This window comes from Condylura cristata, unplaced genomic scaffold, assembly GCF_000260355.1.
Source record: "Condylura cristata isolate star-nosed mole 26May11 unplaced genomic scaffold, ConCri1.0 scaffold00013, whole genome shotgun sequence".
NCBI lineage: Eukaryota > Metazoa > Chordata > Mammalia > Eulipotyphla > Talpidae > Condylura > Condylura cristata.
In genome coordinates this window covers 41,658,337-41,674,659 of record NW_004567114.1, presented here as the reverse complement: position 1 = coordinate 41,674,659, position 16,323 = coordinate 41,658,337, and the positions used below count along the sequence as shown (strand labels likewise).

The window sequence follows — 16,323 nt, the reverse complement described above, 5'->3', positions numbered from 1 at the left end:
GGGGAACAGTGGGTGAAAAAGAAAAGGTCTGCTGCCCCATGAAGGTCAGCTCCATGAGTTGGGATCACACTCATTACCATTGTGGTAATGGTGGTGAGACTTAACCCTTAGGCCAGCAGGGAGGCAGTTTGGTATTTTTCTTTTTGCATAGAAGAACTGGGATATAGGTCAGAAGTGCTGGGGTTAAAGGATTTGCTAGAGACAGAGTTGGGAGCAGAACAGGCACATCTATTGAAATACACTGCTGAGGGAACCCCAGGCAAGACAGGAGAGGTTTGTGAGTCTCTTGTGGGTTAGCTCCCAGGCTGGGGATCAAACTCAGGCATAATAGTGATAGAGCTGAGACTTAACCCCTAGGCCACTAGGGAGGCCCCTGTTTGGTGTTCTTTTAACAAAATTAGTAAGTTCTATAGTGAAGGAAAGGATAAAAAGCCTGATTAAATCAAATTAAAGAGCTTCTGTACAGCAAGAGACACTGCACAAAGCAAAAAAGACACTTCACTGCATACAATACTAATGACAAAGGACTGATCACAAAGCTATACAAAGAACTGACAAAACTCAACAAATAAAAAGTGAACAATCTCATCAAAAAATGGGCATAATAGCTAAAAAGACGTTTCTCCAAAGAGGCAATGCAAACAGCCAACCGACATAAAAATGTTCAGCGTCACTTGTAATAAGGGAGATGCAAATCAAAACCACAGTGAGATACTATCTAACACCAGTGAGAATGGCACATCTTAAAAAACTAGCAACAATAAATGTTGGCAAGGGTGTGGAGGAAAAGGAACTCTCCTATACTGCTGGTGGGAATGTAAACTGGAGCAACCACTATGGAAAGCTGTGTGGAGGTTTCCCAAACTGCTAAAATTGGAGCTTCCATATGATTCATCAATTCCATTCCTAGGTATCTACCTAAAAGACACAAAAACATTAATTCAAAAGGACACCTGCTCCCCTATGTTTACTGCTACTCTATTTACAATAGGGGAGATGTGGAATCAACCCAAATGCCCAAAAATAGATGATTGGATTAAGATGTTAGACATATACACAATGGTGTATTACTAAGCAATCAGAAAAAGACAAACTCATGCCATTATGTCATGGGTGGAGCTGGAAAAGATCATGCTTAGTAAAATAAACCAGAAAGAGAACGAAAAATACTGGATGGTTTCACTCATAGCAGGACCAGGACGGCATACGAGATGTCGAGCAGTGACTGGAGTTCAGACGTGTGCTCTTCCGATCTCTACCACATGGTGCCAGTGTATATATATACATTGATTATAATAATAAAGTAAAACGAGTACCAACTAATAACTATAAACCAGAGGCATTCTACAGGGGAGGAGAGGGGAACAAGATCAAAACTGGTGAAAACTGGTGGGAAGAGCACATGAGACTATGGTGATGACACACAGGTGAAGTGGTGGGAACCCACAGGGATTATAACTGAGATGAAAAATGTACAAAATGAATGATGTTATATATATATATATATATGAATTATTAAGTTCTGATGTGATGGTTTTCTTTTTTTCAGTTCACCTCAAGAAATTTCCACATATGCACAAGTAACTCATCAAAAGGCTGAGGAAATCCATCAATATATTCACTATGTATTTGACATCCACATGTTACCAAATAGTCTGAACCAAGGTAGACTGAAACTAGATGCATGATCAGATTGTTCAAGATGCAGCTTTCCAACTCATAATATGGAATTCCCTTCAATAATTACTGCAGTGGTTTGTGATGATCAGTTTAAAATATGTAAACAATGTTTCTGTATATATTATTTTGTATGATTTACAATTTTGTTATTCAAAAAATTTGAAGTTCAGTAATCATTTTTAGATATAACACTTTTATTGAATAAAGTAAGGTTTTCTGAGGTGCTATTAAGTAAAAGTTGGAATCAGAGATGTATTTTGGAATTTTCTAAAGATTAAAGTGCTGTCACTCAACTATTAACATAATTGTTGTGTTGAACCGCTGTGAAGATGATCATAGACAATTTTTCATATATATTTATAAACTATATATATAGCATATATATGTATCTGCTGTGAAGATAATCATGATTTTTCATATATATATATATATAAACAATATTACCTAGAATTTTTCAAATGTCCTGAATCTATATACATGTTGGGTACGATATGGGTGGTAGGTGTGCTGTGAGATAAATGACCCAGTAAATAGGAAGGTACACAATTTTTTTTTTTTTAAAGATTTATTCATACCGAACTGGTATACAGGCCAGAGATGCAGAGGGTGATAGGATTCACCAGAGACACAGTGGGGCGCAGAACACGCAGATCTATGAAGTACACTGCTGAGGGGAGCAGCGGGCGGGTCAGGAGAGGGCTGTCGCAAAGTGTGGATTACTTCTGGGGTAGGCGGGGATCGAACTCACGTGGAAGTGGCTTAAGCTTCTTAGTACTGTGCTTTAACCAGCTGCGCCACCAGGGAGTACCCGGAAGGTAGAAAATTTTAAGTGCACATATTTTCCAGTTAAGTAGTCAGATCCCTAATGAACTACAACCTATATTACTTTTTTGTTGTTGAAATATACACAAAATAATAATATATTGGCTGGGGCTATGAAAATTTCTTTATTGCATGTGGAACCTGCGCCCCATTACATGGTATCTGTGATTCTTTTTCAAAATAGGCCTTTATATTATCTGCAGCATCTAAGACTTTTATAGTCAGTCTAGTTCTTTTAATTTTGGACTCCCCTCCAATTATTTTGTCTGGCTGCCTTATTTTTTTCTGTTGGGTAGTAAAATAACCTGACAGCAGAGAACTTTGCTTCCCTTAGATTTCATTGGGAATTATGAAATCATCTCACTTCAATTGCTTTTTTCTTTTCTTATTAGATGATAATTTTAAGCCCAAGAATAAGTGACTTATTAAACTTTAGACTGGAAAATCTAGGACCAGAAGCCAAGATACAGATTTCTTTCTTAAGAAGTACAGTACTCTTTCACTAAAAGATTACTTTGGTGTGAACTTAGCTCCTTTGGAGACTATTACATTTTCAATTTTTCTGAAAGTAAATTTGTATTTTTGCTGTTCAATAATTATCAAAGCTAGAGCGAAAAGAAGTAAGTTTTTGGCTGGTGTGCTGTTTAAATTTATCCTTCTGTATCTTGCCTTTACCATAATGGATTTTTTGAGCATTTTTCCTACAGGGAGTATGATTTAAGCTTTGTCAGTAGGAGATAAAGGGCTTCTCATTCTAGGCTCACAATTTCTTGTTCCTACCACATGGTGCCAGTGGCATGTGTGGGTGGGGACATGTGGCAGTATTCTGTCTCAACTGCACATCAGAAGTACATAGCACCTCAATGCACCAACCTGGGCCAATGAGCACCTTATATTTTACATGCAGACACTAACACATTGGATTTTCTGTGTCGTCCTATCAGAAACATATTTCATAAATTAACATAGTGTAAAGGATGTAACCTAGGGATTTAATTTATGCTTGCTCCATGGAGAGGACTCTATCCATATGTAAGCTGTGAGAGCTTTTTCTATAGTTTCATGTGCTGCTCTTATAACTGTCACACATATTGATGACCAGACCTTATTGCCTTTGAGTCCTTAATGTATTTCTTTCCTAATTTTAAGTGTGGAGGTAAACGTAAGCCTTACTGGCATATCTTTTGACTTCATGGCAAGAAATGGAATTAACCAGGTACTTGGCAGATGGGATGTAACAACAGATTCTGAAGGGGTTCAGATAGGACACGGGGACTATGGTGAGTAAGGGGGTCATGTTTGATTTATGTTAAGTCTGTGCCGATTCTTATATAATTATACAAATTATCTTCAAACTTCTAAAATAGTATCCATCCATTAACATAAGTAGCATGGTAATATATACACTAATTATTGACAATAATAACTTTACAATAAACAGTCATGGTAGTTTAAAAGAAAATGACCTCAATATAACTGCAAATATTCTTTTGAAGTCTTATGTTTCATAATTCCTATTGTTATATAACTGCTGATTATTACTAAAATTCTTAAGAAAAATGTGGTTTTTACTAAAAGCTCTATAACTTTTGAGGAAACCAATTGAATTAGTAATATAAATTTGTTTTCTATGGTCCAATCATAAAAAAAATCAAAACCTCAAAACATAAAGATTAAAGGCAAACAAGCTTTATTTGAACAATTCAGCTGAAGAGAAAGGGTAGTAAATAAGTACTATAAGGATGGGAATATATTCCATGTCAAAATTTAAAACATAATGGCAGGAAAAAAGCTAAAGTTAGTTTCTTTCTTTTACTAAGAAACATGATATGTCAACTTGAGGCCTTACAATGGTAGGTTTATTACTAATCCACTCTTTTTAATGTTGAAACCAAATTTTTCTACATATACAAATAGAGCTTAAGAGTGCAACAAAATCAGTTCTGATTCTACCTAATAGTGAAAAAGCAATCCAGTAAATTTATTTAGGTTTCAAAGATATGCTAGTCACAAGCTTTATAAAAAACAATCAGAGAAAGCACATCAGTTTCAACAATATGTAAATTTAACTATGAGATCAACTGGCTTGTATACCAAATGGTGACAAATGTTAACAAAGTCTTTATGAATTCAGCAGCCTTTATTCTCCCCTTCCTCCTTAAGGAAAAGTAACATTTTGTTGAAAATGTCTTAAAGATCTATTTGGAACATGATTTTTTTAAAAAAACAGACTTGGATGCTTATAAATACTTATCTGTATATTTTAATAATGTAATAACAGAAATTTACAAATATCTATATAGACAAAATAATTTTTATACATTTTTAGTAAGCTGCAGCAATGAGAAAGAGATATTCTGTGGAAAGATAATTTACTTTGAATACAAATACAGAAAAACTTTGAAAAGGAGTCTACAATTTCATTTGAAGCTGTTAACAAAGAAATACACTTCAAATGAAAATATAAGTACATTGCTTCTTGATAAAAATATGGAAATATTCTCAATTTTACTATGCAGAATCAGAGTTTGAAAAATAATAATCTTTCTCTTCTTCATCTAAAGACTCCATAGCATTAGTGAAAAGTTTTCCAATACCAGAGTTTTCTCCTAATTCTGTAAAGAGAATTTGATAAGGTAAATACATTTCTAAAAGTAACTTCAATGAAACTGAAATAACTCAAAACCAAATAGTATGTCTGCTCACTTAAGAGCAATTAGTTTTAGCAACATCTTACTAAGAGATGACCCTATAATAAAACACACACAAAATAAAAATAAAAGCATATTACCTTTGTTAAATGAGGTTTTTCTTGAAGTTGGAGTTGAAAAATCATTTTCAACCTGCAAGAGTTCACATTTCATATCAACAGCTAAATAGTACCTCGAACCCAGACAAAACTAAGCATGCTTTATCCCCAGAGTACCTTGAACACATGCCTGTAACATCACCTAATCAATTATACATGAAATGCCTTATTTTCTAGGACAAGAGCCATGACTTACTGTTGTTTCTCACTCCTGGCAAATGTTACTATCAGAAAACATCACAGTGGATGCTACAGTGCTTAAAGGGTAGTTTATGGACCTCTAGTATTTGCCAAATATCTATTAAGTACTTTTTTATTCTATTACCTTACATTAGCAAAACTTAAATTCTCTGTATTCTAAATTCTTGGCTGAAGTGGTAACTTATATGGCAAGTTTGGAGTTACTAAGGTGTGCTTATGTACATCAGTACTTTTTAAAAACTGTTAGTCATGGCTAGTAATCCTAAAAATGAAAAGGAATATAAAATGTCAGAATATCCCCACTACACTAAAGGTAAGTATTGCTGAAACTTTTGAGATATGTACTCCGAATTATAGATTATAATGTAAATGTATTTTTTCCTGTAAAATGAATTAACACTTATATCTCAACCCTCAAAATCATTCAGTGAGATAAACCAACAATGTCATGTTCCCTGCATCATACCATACATGAGTAAAATGACATTAGAAATCTCAAGTAGCTTTCCATGTCATAAAGTGGGTATGGAAGTCAGATGTTGAAATTCAGAAATTTAAACATTAAATCCTCTCTTCTTTTTACTCTTACACTGGTTACCAGCCTATGAAAAAATGGGGCTAGATCACAGATACTACAATCTGGTAGACAGCTCAAATTATAGCCTAGTAAGTACAAGATCTCTAAAGTAATTAAGATGAGCTACTGTCTATAGTGGTATAACACTTACATTCTTTTTGCTCATGACTCATAATTTATTTGTATTTTGCCCTGTAAGCACCTTGAGGGCAGGACTATTAACATTATAACTCATAAATTGCCATGTTTTGTGCAATAGACTGGTATTGAATAAATGAATGAAGAATAAAAATACTTACTATTTTTTTCTTGATATTGCCCCAGACAACACCACTTTTATGGTTTTTTTGCATACGAAAGACATATTTATCACAATCATCCCTGTTTGAATACAAAGTAATTTCAAGTCAGTCAACATGAATGACCATACATACTTTTATCCACAGATTGAACAGCAGTTGGCAAAAATTGTATTGAATCTTTAAGAAGTACATTTTCCCCATTTTTAAAAGATGAACACAACTATGGAGATAGACACAGACTTTAAACATTTTAAAAGTTTTACTTTGAAAATGATATCGTTTCCTTATTACTCATTGCCTTGTTTATATTTCCTGATTTGTCTTGCTGCCTCTTTCAAAATTCATTAAAACTCTGTCTGTGGATTCCTTTTTGTAACATCTTTGACTCCTTTTTCCTCTTCACTTGCTTTCTTATCCAGATTGAATCTTGAAGCTGATTACGGTAAGCTCCATCTGGTGATGAGAATCCACAACTTATAGCTACCATCTGTTTTGAGTCTTCAGTTTAATTCTATAGTTACTATCTTTGTTGTAAGACCCATGCCAACTATGAAATTTTAAATTTTCATGTATCTTATCTCTTTCTCCTCTCATTCGTAGCTAAAAGGCTTGCCTTAATTTATAGTTGAAACTGAAGCCAAACAGAATGGTGGTGTCAGCTTTCCCAATAAGTCATAGTTCTTAGGACAATAAAAAAACAGATGAACAAATTTAATCCTCTGTTGGCTTCAAAATCCTATGATTATTTCCTTTATGACTATTTGGAAGCAATCTTAAAGGCATCACTGGTAGAAGTTTGTAAATATGTGACTATTATTAAGATGCTAATGTGAACTATACATTGTTGCATGACAAGTGAGTATCTTAGCCAGTTGTTCAGGATCAGCACCTCCTAATAAGTCTTCCTGTATATAGAGATCACTTCTGAAGTAACAAAACTGATTTCATTATTTAAAATTGTATGAAAGGGAAGCCAAATAATAGTGCTAATGCAGCCAAGAAATAGTGAAGAAACCTAGGAAACGTTTTTGTTATTTTTTTTTAAAGATTTATTTATTTATGCATATAGAACTGGGTATAAGCCAGAGGTGCAGGGGCAGTAGAGGATTCACCAGAGAAAGAGTGGGGCGCAGAACAGGCCAACTAACAAGTACACTGCTGAGGGGAGCAGCGGGCGGGTCAGGAGAGGTCTGCCGTGGCATGTGGGTCACCTGCGGGGCAGGTATTGAACTCATGCAGAAGTGGCTTTAGCTTCTTAGTGCTGCGCTTTAACCTGCTGCACCACCAGGGAGGGCCCAGAAACTCTTTTTAAATAAGAGAACATCTAACTTTTACTTTATATTGGACATTTTACCATTATAGTAAATAATAATTTATTCACTAATTTCTATGACTACATAATATACCAGAATTTGATCAGTCCCTATCAATGGCCGTTGATTGTTGCTAATCTTTCACCATTAACAAACAATACTGCAATAAATAAGTACTACAAAAAATTCTAGAAGTAGGATCACTAGGTTAATGGGCAGGTCCATTTTTAATTGTGGTAACTACTGACAAACTACCTACAAAGATTGTACTAATTTACCTTCTCACCAGTAATGTATGAGATTGGCTTTTCTTTTGTTGATTTGTAGGAGTGTTGCAATAATGCAATAAGTTTTTTTCCCTGTGGTTAAATCTATTTATTCTTTTTCTCAAGTTGTTGGTTTGTTTTTGATTATAGTGGTTGTTACCATATAAAGCTTTTGTTTTTTTTTTTTAAAGATTTATTTATTCGTACAGAACTGGGGTAGAGGCCAGAGATGTGGAAGGTGAGAGGATTCACCAGGGACAGAGTGGGGAGCAGAACAGGCAGATTGATGAAGTACACTGCTGAGGGGAGCAGCGGGTGGGTCAGGAGAGGTCTGCTGCGCCATGTGGGTCACCTCCGGGGCAGGTATTGAACTCATGCGGAAGTGGCTTTAGCTTCTTAGTGCTGCGCTTTAAGCCGCTGCACTACCAGGGAGGGCCCTATAAAGCTTTATTTTTATATAGGATTGACTTTATTATTATTGTTGTAGGTGGCTTCTGGATCTTGCCCCATCGTTCCAAAGGCCTGCACTACTCTAAGATTGTAAAACCTCCAAGATTTGTTAAGGTATTTGTTTATAGATTATGTGTAATACTTTAAACCATTTGGAACCTAAGTGTGAGCTAATGAATAAAACTCCTATTTCCCGAAACTATCCATTCTTGACTTCTAGGAACTATTCTTATTTTTAGTGATGATTCTTCTCATTACTGACATCTACTTTCTTCAATTAATGAAATGTTAAGCACCGATGCAGAGAAATTACAGTATTATAGTATAAATACCTATTTATAGAGGCTAGCATGCCAGGGCTAACATGCTGACACTGAGGAGTTTTTGCCAGTGGAAAGATAACTGATGATGGAGGTGACGGATTTCTGTCCATGTTTGGCAGAATATCATCTTCTTCTTGACTATCCTGGAAACTTGGCAACTAGAAAGCAAATATTTATTAACATCAGGCAACACTAAAATGGAATTTCTCATTATCACAAAATGATTTTTGGTACACGGACAAGGTATTATTCCTTATAATTTTTCAACCAAGATAACTAAAAATGATAACAGGCAGAGGAGAGCCTTGGCCTCTAGAAAATAGTTTCATTTATAAAATGTAGACAGTGATGTCTTGCTAAGGTTTGTATAGGTGAGGTATTCAGTAAATGTTTTCTGTATGAAAACCAAAAGTAAATATTTAGGCTTTGTTTTCCATAAAGTCTGTCTCAACTACTTAACACTGTTGCTTCAGCATGGAAACCATCACAGTCAATATGTAAACAATGGACATATCTGTGTCCTAATAACGTTTTCTTTACAAAAAGAGGTGGAATGCTAAATTTGGTCCATAGGTTCTGTACACAGAACAAAACTAATCCTTTTACTACTTTTGCTTGGCCCATCGTAGAAACTCAGATAGCATTAAACTTGTGTGTACTTTGAACAAACAATTCAGTCATCAAGACTTTACTTACCTTTATATCAGAATCTTATAGAAAGTGAACATGCCTTAGAAAATGAACTAACAATCCATTGCTTTCGCTTTCTACTTTATTACCTTTGCTTTTAACACAATGTTGTTACTACATTTAGGCCAAAACATAATGAATGAAATGATTATCAAATAATATAAGGGTACAATTCCCCAAAGTCCATGTGTTATGTGGAAAACATAGTAAGAACTTCAAATGATTCCCTCAAAATATCTCCTTTTATAACCTATATAGACCAAAAAGGGGCCCAGGTTATATTACTAATTCTATGGTGTATTATATAGTCATTTGTGTATTATGTATGTGTATTATATAGTCATTTTAAATATGAGATGATTTAGCAACAATATTAAGAAATGGATGAAAAATGTAACCTTTAATACATACAAAAAAATCCTTTCTAATTTTGCAAATAATCTAGTTTATGTCCAACCATTTCTTGTTATTTTAACCTTAATATTCTGAACATTTATGTTTAAGTTTGGAAAGTCTCAAATTTCAATATGTTTATAAAAACACTCTTCTTGGGTCTATAGATTATAAAAAAGATCTGTAATTTAGAAGATATGTATTATTTATTTTCCTTTGATGATAGCTAAAGCAACTTCCCTATGTGTTCATTATGGCTTTTGAATTTTTCCTTGTCCATATTTCCTCTATAACCTTGACACTTACTTTTAGTGCAGTAAATGTTTGAATTAATTTATCATTTCACAAATATTACTCATCTTTAGACATTACAAATGTTTTATCCCAATCACTGAAAGTTTTACATGTGATAAAATTATTTATATATTTAAATCTGTTAATCTTCTGCTATTACTTAATCCCTCCATTCAATTTACTATACAGCAAATAATATTTTGTCATTTTTTTTTGAAGTTTGCCTAATTGCATGTTAAATTTTGAATGTACATATTTGGTCTATTTCTGAGTTTTCTATTGGATTCTACAAATGTTAACTTTGAACCCCAATGAATGGTACACTCTGTAATCCCATGAAAATAGCATATACTAGCAGATCATCACTTCCTATACTGTATTTTAGTCATGTCTTTGGAAGCTATCAATCCTTGGGCCCAAGTAGTAGGGATGAATATGGGCATATATAAAAATGGAATATAAAAGTCAATATAATAAACAAAACCTCCAAACACAAGTGCTTTCAAGTATTTAAATTTCTTACCAGTACTCTTTGATTCTGCAAAGGGGTTGTACTGAAAAAATCATCATGGTCATCCTTTGGCAACTGTTCCAGAAAATCCCTCATCTGCTGCTTCCTTTTAAGAGTTCCCACTCTAGCAGTTATCTTAACTATTTGTGTCTTAGCAGCATCACCTATTTTGCAGTAAGCACCAACAAGACAGCAAAACATTTTGATAAGAATTTTATGGTAGATACTCTACTTTTTTTAAAATCTAAATTGTGTATTACTATTAAACTTACTACTTACTATAATCTTAGCATCTACTGATACTAAAATACTAAAAGATACTAATATCTTGATACTAAGATATCAGTAGATACTAATTAGATATTAACAAATTTCATAACATGATTCTACAGTGAGATCTATGCAATATGATTAGTGGGGAAGACAGCAAGAAGCTACTTAAGATTAGGCAGGATGAGGTTGAAAATGCCTTTATCCTGTGAGAAAGAAAATTGTGGGTTATCTCCAACGATTCTCATTGCTGAATGTTGAACTTATTGATTTAGTAAGATATAATTACTTATTAGAAATAAATTTATAAAATAAAAGGATTACTGTACTCTGAAGCTTGGTATAGGACTTCTTTGACACAAACCCTTGGCAAGAGTTTGTATTCCTGGGGACTATAAAAACTAAATTTATTCTGAGTTTTCTTATGAATTACTAGGGGGCTTTACTAAGTGGCCTCAAATTAAATTAGATCCTTAGAACAGTTGACCAAATATTGAAATGGTTCCAACTGCAGTTTCCTAGTACATACTGAAAGCCCCTGGCTGCTAAGGCTTATGTTGAAGGAAGTAACTAACTAGGCAAGACTTAAAAAGTAAACAGGTGATCTTTAAAGTTCTTTCTAACTTTATAAGAAAACACTATAATAAGACACATGGATAAATATAAAATACACGTAGTGAGTAATTAGAAATTAATGATAACAAGGAAAAAACTACAAAGGTTACCATACCATTTCGGTTTTTGGGATTGACTGGCTTTTTCTCAGTGACATGTTTCCGCGATCCTTTTTCTCGGGGATTTTCTGTGTATTTCTTCTGGCATTCTTCAGCAGATCGAGACCCTACAGCCATAGCTACATCTGACCAAAAGCCAGGTTTGTGCTTTGGTAGAGATGTAAAAGCACTAAAGATCAAAAACAATAAAAGAACAAGAAATTCAAATCAATAAAAAAGAACATCCTAAATGCATAGCACTAAATGAATAAGATTTATTGAGCTAAGAACATCCTAAATGCATAGCACTAAATGAATAAGATTTATTGAGCTAAAGGAATTTTACCAAAACCATTCTAGATAATTATTCAGAAAGACAATTATCTGGAAAGAAAATACTACTCCTTCCATTCAATTACTCTAGTGCTTAAAATAGGAAGATCTACTTTTACAAATCTAGTAGATGTTTTCTATTTTTTCAGTCTTTTTTTAAACCTGCAAGATCATCCCTGTTCTTTCAGCATTTTTTCATGTCAAACTATAATCAATATAATTATATATTGTGGCTAGGCTAATAGTTTAGACTGAAAAGATCTATTCAATTCACCAAATAATATATGAAATATAACACTGGTAATTTAACAAACAACAATCCTGGGCTAAAAGTCCTGATTTGTAGTGTTTGCTAATTTTTACATTGGAAATATACCTCTTGTGGCTGACTTCAAGCAACTGATAACATTGTGGAATGTGGAATTTTTAAGAAATGTTCATAGCAAATGTTGCACGGAAATTCCATCATATAGATACAATAACTATTAACAGTCTTAAGAGCCTAAATAATAAAAAGTAGTAAAGTTCAAAAGTGATGTGATGTTTATTTGCTTTTAAAAATCTCATTTAATAAGTTTACAAATTTCATTTTTAATGACTTAAAAATTTGAAATCCAGAAAATTTAAGAATTTATGAAGATATAAGCCAACTATAAAACACCATTCATTCCATGCATAAAAGGAGACTTATTAACATCAGACAATTGATATTAAATGCTCTACTCTTATATAACTAACACTCCATAGGTATTCTTACGTGGTTTACAAAAGCCGGTTTTTGGCCCATGTAACATTTATTCTTGAGATCTGATTTTAAGTATCTGCCTAAGTTAAGTCAGGATTTCTGAGACACTTGTAAACTTCTTAAAGTTTTATTGCTAGTATCTGTCTGCCTTAGTATGTAATAAGCATGATGAGTGGCACAAAGCATGATGAATGGCTGCAACTGATAATCAAATAAAACCGTAAGTAAAATAACAAATATATTAATGAAAAGTTTACTTTTGCTTTCCTCTAGGTCCTAGAGGTGACAACAGAATGTTCATATGTAGTCGCAAGTTATGTGTTGTCTCTATCTAGCTCAGTAGCTATTACATAGGAGTTTACAGAGATACCAGAGTCATATCTACTTACCAATGGAGTTTCTGTAGCTCCTCCTCATTCCAGTCCTCACTTTGAATTACAGCAGGTGAATATTTTAAGGAATGGCTGTCCATCTTACCAGATCCCATCACCTCAATAGTTGGAAGCTTATTCCTAACACCAGATTTCTGCTGAGTTTCTTTAGCAGAACATCTGGCTTTTTTTGGTCTGATATGAAATTCATTTTCACTTTCTTCAGTTTCAGATTGAGAAGTCATTGGGATTTTCCTTGTGTTTGTTGTACTTTTTCTTAGCTGAATCACTGTTTTTCTGGTACTTCTTCTGACTTTTTTAATACCAGTTTTCCTTCTAATTTCCTTTTCTGTTTCACTCTCTTCACTAGACAAATTTGATGAAGATTCATGCTTATAAAATGACATAGTTACTTGATTTTTGATTTTCTTCGATTTTGGTAACAACTTGGGACTTTTTTTTAAGTCAGAAGTGATCATTTGTTCCTTTTTAGGCCCAATAGTGAGTATATCACATTCAGCGCAACTTTCCTTGTTTTCATATTTATGCCCCACACTGTACTCACTTGCATCTTCTAAAGACTCTGTGGGCTTACAGGTCATGTTTACAGTTTCATTTATTTCTGATTCACTTTCTTCCTGATGCCTTGGTACTACACAATCTGTTACTGCTTTAATGGTGCTAGAAGACAGATTATACTTCATGCATTTTTGCTCTATCACCTTTTTAGATTTAAGTGGTGTTACTAAAATATAAGCTTCTCTTGGATTAACAGTCATGTATTTTCTTCCTTTGTCTAAGAAAAACTGTTCACTTGAGGTTAGAATATCAATGGATACATTCAAATCTTCAATTCTTTCTTTAATTTTATAAGACAAAAATCAAAGATGAAAATCTCAAGTTAGCTATAATTTGAAAATCCACATACTACATAACTAAAATTTGCTCTTAACTTCATAAAGGGATGCAATTTCCAAACATGCCTATAATTACATATAAAATGATATATAAAATGTGACTTAAACAAAATTACTTACTTTAAAGGAGGCAAGCCTATTAAGTAAGTCACGTCTTTAAAGTAGTAAATATTTTATCATGCAAGTTATACTATGTTTAAAAAAACAATACCCTAGACATTTATAACCATTACAAGTTGCCCATTTAGATTTAGGAATTGACAAGAATGCTTTCATTGCATTAAAAATACATCATATTTAGAGATGGAGATGGTAAGATGGCAGCAGAGGAAAGATTCTGAGATCATTGCATCCAGGCTTGTGCAGGAATTTAGGACTGAAAACGGAGTACAGACATACATATTACGAGTTTCAGCCCAAATGAGAACACTGTGGACTCATTAGAATGAAGATAACTGAAGGAGAATTCGCAATTGGGCAGTTTCGATAAGAGAACTCCCTCGCGGGAGTGCTCAGGCACCTGGAAGTTTGGTGGGCTGCAGGAGCCACTCTGCCCCTCGCTAAAGCCCTGGAGGTGAAGGGGGATGGCTCAGCTCAGTGAGTAGAGCCCAGGCTGAGGAAAGGCTGCAGATCCATCTGGAGCATCTGGGCACTGGGCAAAGGCGCTGACAGATCAGCTCGGGAACAGATGGTGGCGGAGTAAAGACACCATGATGACTATGTCCAAGCTCATGCAGGAATATATGAAAATGGACGATAGACTTACATGCTACGAGTTACAACCCAAATGAGAACACCCTGAACTCACTAGGAGGATAACTGAGGGAGAAACGGTGATTGGGGAGTTCCAATAAGGGAACTCCTATCCAGAAACCCCACAGACAGGATTAGCGGAACCCTGCAACTCCAACTGGGGGAGCGCCCCGGCTCTAGTGCTGCAGAGGGAGGCTTCCTGCTCGTTCGGCTAGGTGAGTGGAACCCAAGCTATGGGAAAAGACTGCGCAAGTGGGCACATAGAGTCCAGGTGGTGGGGAGGAAAATCAGGTGATCTGGTAACTGGGGTAGCTGCAAGGCTTGCAACCCTTTCACCAACCCCCGACAGCATAGGCCTGGAGGCTTGTTCCCAGCATTAATCACTAAGGCAGAGCCAGAAAGTTCACAAAGCCCCTGAGATAAAAAAGGGGAGGAGGAAAATGGTTAGACTGAATCAAAACAGGCCCATTAACGCTCTCCCAAGTGGTAGAGAAAGACTACTCAGGGAGAGACGGCCTCTGAGTGGACACAAAGAGCCCTGGCATAGAGGGAGGACTGACAGCCTGCACAACAGGGGGGCGTGCAGAGTTAGGACTTACGGGACTTACGGTATTACTGAACAGCAGTGGCCGGAAGACGTGTAAGCCAGTAAGGCACTGCCTTGCAAGGCTCACAGTGCCCAAAAAATAAACAAAACCAGTGACTGGCTCAACATAGGTCCAGCTGCAACACTTCTAATGCACGTCATCCCCCACAGCTGCATCCAAACATAGAGGGAAAGCTACAAAGATCAACAGGCACCTTCCAGAGACAAGGACTCAATGAGTTACCAGAAGAAGCTGAACACCGTAAGAGACCCCTGAGTGTCACTGGCAGAGATGACAGACATAATTCCACACAGTAGGGGCTGGAAAAAACAGGAGATATTGAAACAAAACAAGCCTCAAAATACCCTCCACAACTGAGGTATCTGGAAGTCCTTCTGCCATCCCAGAAAGAACATCCAGAAAGAATGCCGGTCAATAATAGCAACACTGTCTCAATGAATAGAAAGGATTAGAAAACACACAACAGAGAAAAGAAGACAAATATTCAAACAAGTCCACAGAGGGAAAATTCACCAGAAAAAGATCAGTCAGCAGAAACCACTGAAGAAATGGAAGAACTGCTCAGCCTACCAGATAGGGAATTCAGAATCATCATAATAAACAAACAAAAGATGAGAAGGAAAACATTTTCTCATCTTTTGACTACAAAAGTAGTGATAAAGGACTGATCACAAAAATATACGGAGAACTGACGAAACTCAACAAAAATAAACAACCCCATCAAAAAATGGGCAGAAGAGCTAAAAAGATACTTCTCCAAAGAGGAAATGCAGATGGCCAACAAGCACATGAAAAAATGTTTAACATCACTTGCAATAAGGGAGAAGCAAATTAAAACCACAATGAGATACCACCTCACCCCAGTGAGAATGGCACATCTTCAAACAAGTAGCAACAACAAATGTTGGCGAGGATGTGGAGAAAAAGGAACTCTCCTGCACTGCTGGTGGGAATGCAAAGTAGTACAACCACTATGGAAAAC

At 35.2% G+C, this 16,323-nt stretch overlaps 2 protein-coding genes across 3 annotated transcripts in view; one reads left to right on the top strand and one right to left on the bottom strand.

The window, feature by feature from the left end:
• FANCM (Fanconi anemia, complementation group M) overlaps positions 1 to 1,748 on the top strand; it is a 58,651-nt gene extending 56,903 nt beyond the window's left edge. For both annotated transcript variants that reach the window (XM_012724418.1, XM_004682103.2), the window contains one exon: positions 1,550 to 1,748. In XM_012724418.1, coding sequence (XP_012579872.1) covers positions 1,550 to 1,688 — 139 coding nt within the window. In that variant the 3' untranslated portion in view covers positions 1,689 to 1,748. The remainder of the gene's footprint in view (positions 1 to 1,549) is intronic.
• Positions 1,749 to 5,013: 3,265 nt separating this feature from the next.
• Positions 5,014 to 16,323, bottom strand: part of MIS18BP1 (MIS18 binding protein 1) — a 30,787-nt gene continuing 19,477 nt past the window's right edge. Inside the window, exons 10-17 of the mRNA XM_004682102.2 lie at positions 14,979 to 15,147; positions 13,082 to 13,922; positions 11,632 to 11,804; positions 10,644 to 10,804; positions 8,753 to 8,901; positions 6,389 to 6,470; positions 5,294 to 5,345; positions 5,014 to 5,117 (exon numbers count right to left, since the gene is read on the bottom strand). Of these exons, the coding sequence (XP_004682159.1) occupies positions 5,014 to 5,117; positions 5,294 to 5,345; positions 6,389 to 6,470; positions 8,753 to 8,901; positions 10,644 to 10,804; positions 11,632 to 11,804; positions 13,082 to 13,922; positions 14,979 to 15,147 (1,731 nt within the window). The remainder of the gene's footprint in view (positions 5,118 to 5,293; positions 5,346 to 6,388; positions 6,471 to 8,752; positions 8,902 to 10,643; positions 10,805 to 11,631; positions 11,805 to 13,081; positions 13,923 to 14,978; positions 15,148 to 16,323) is intronic.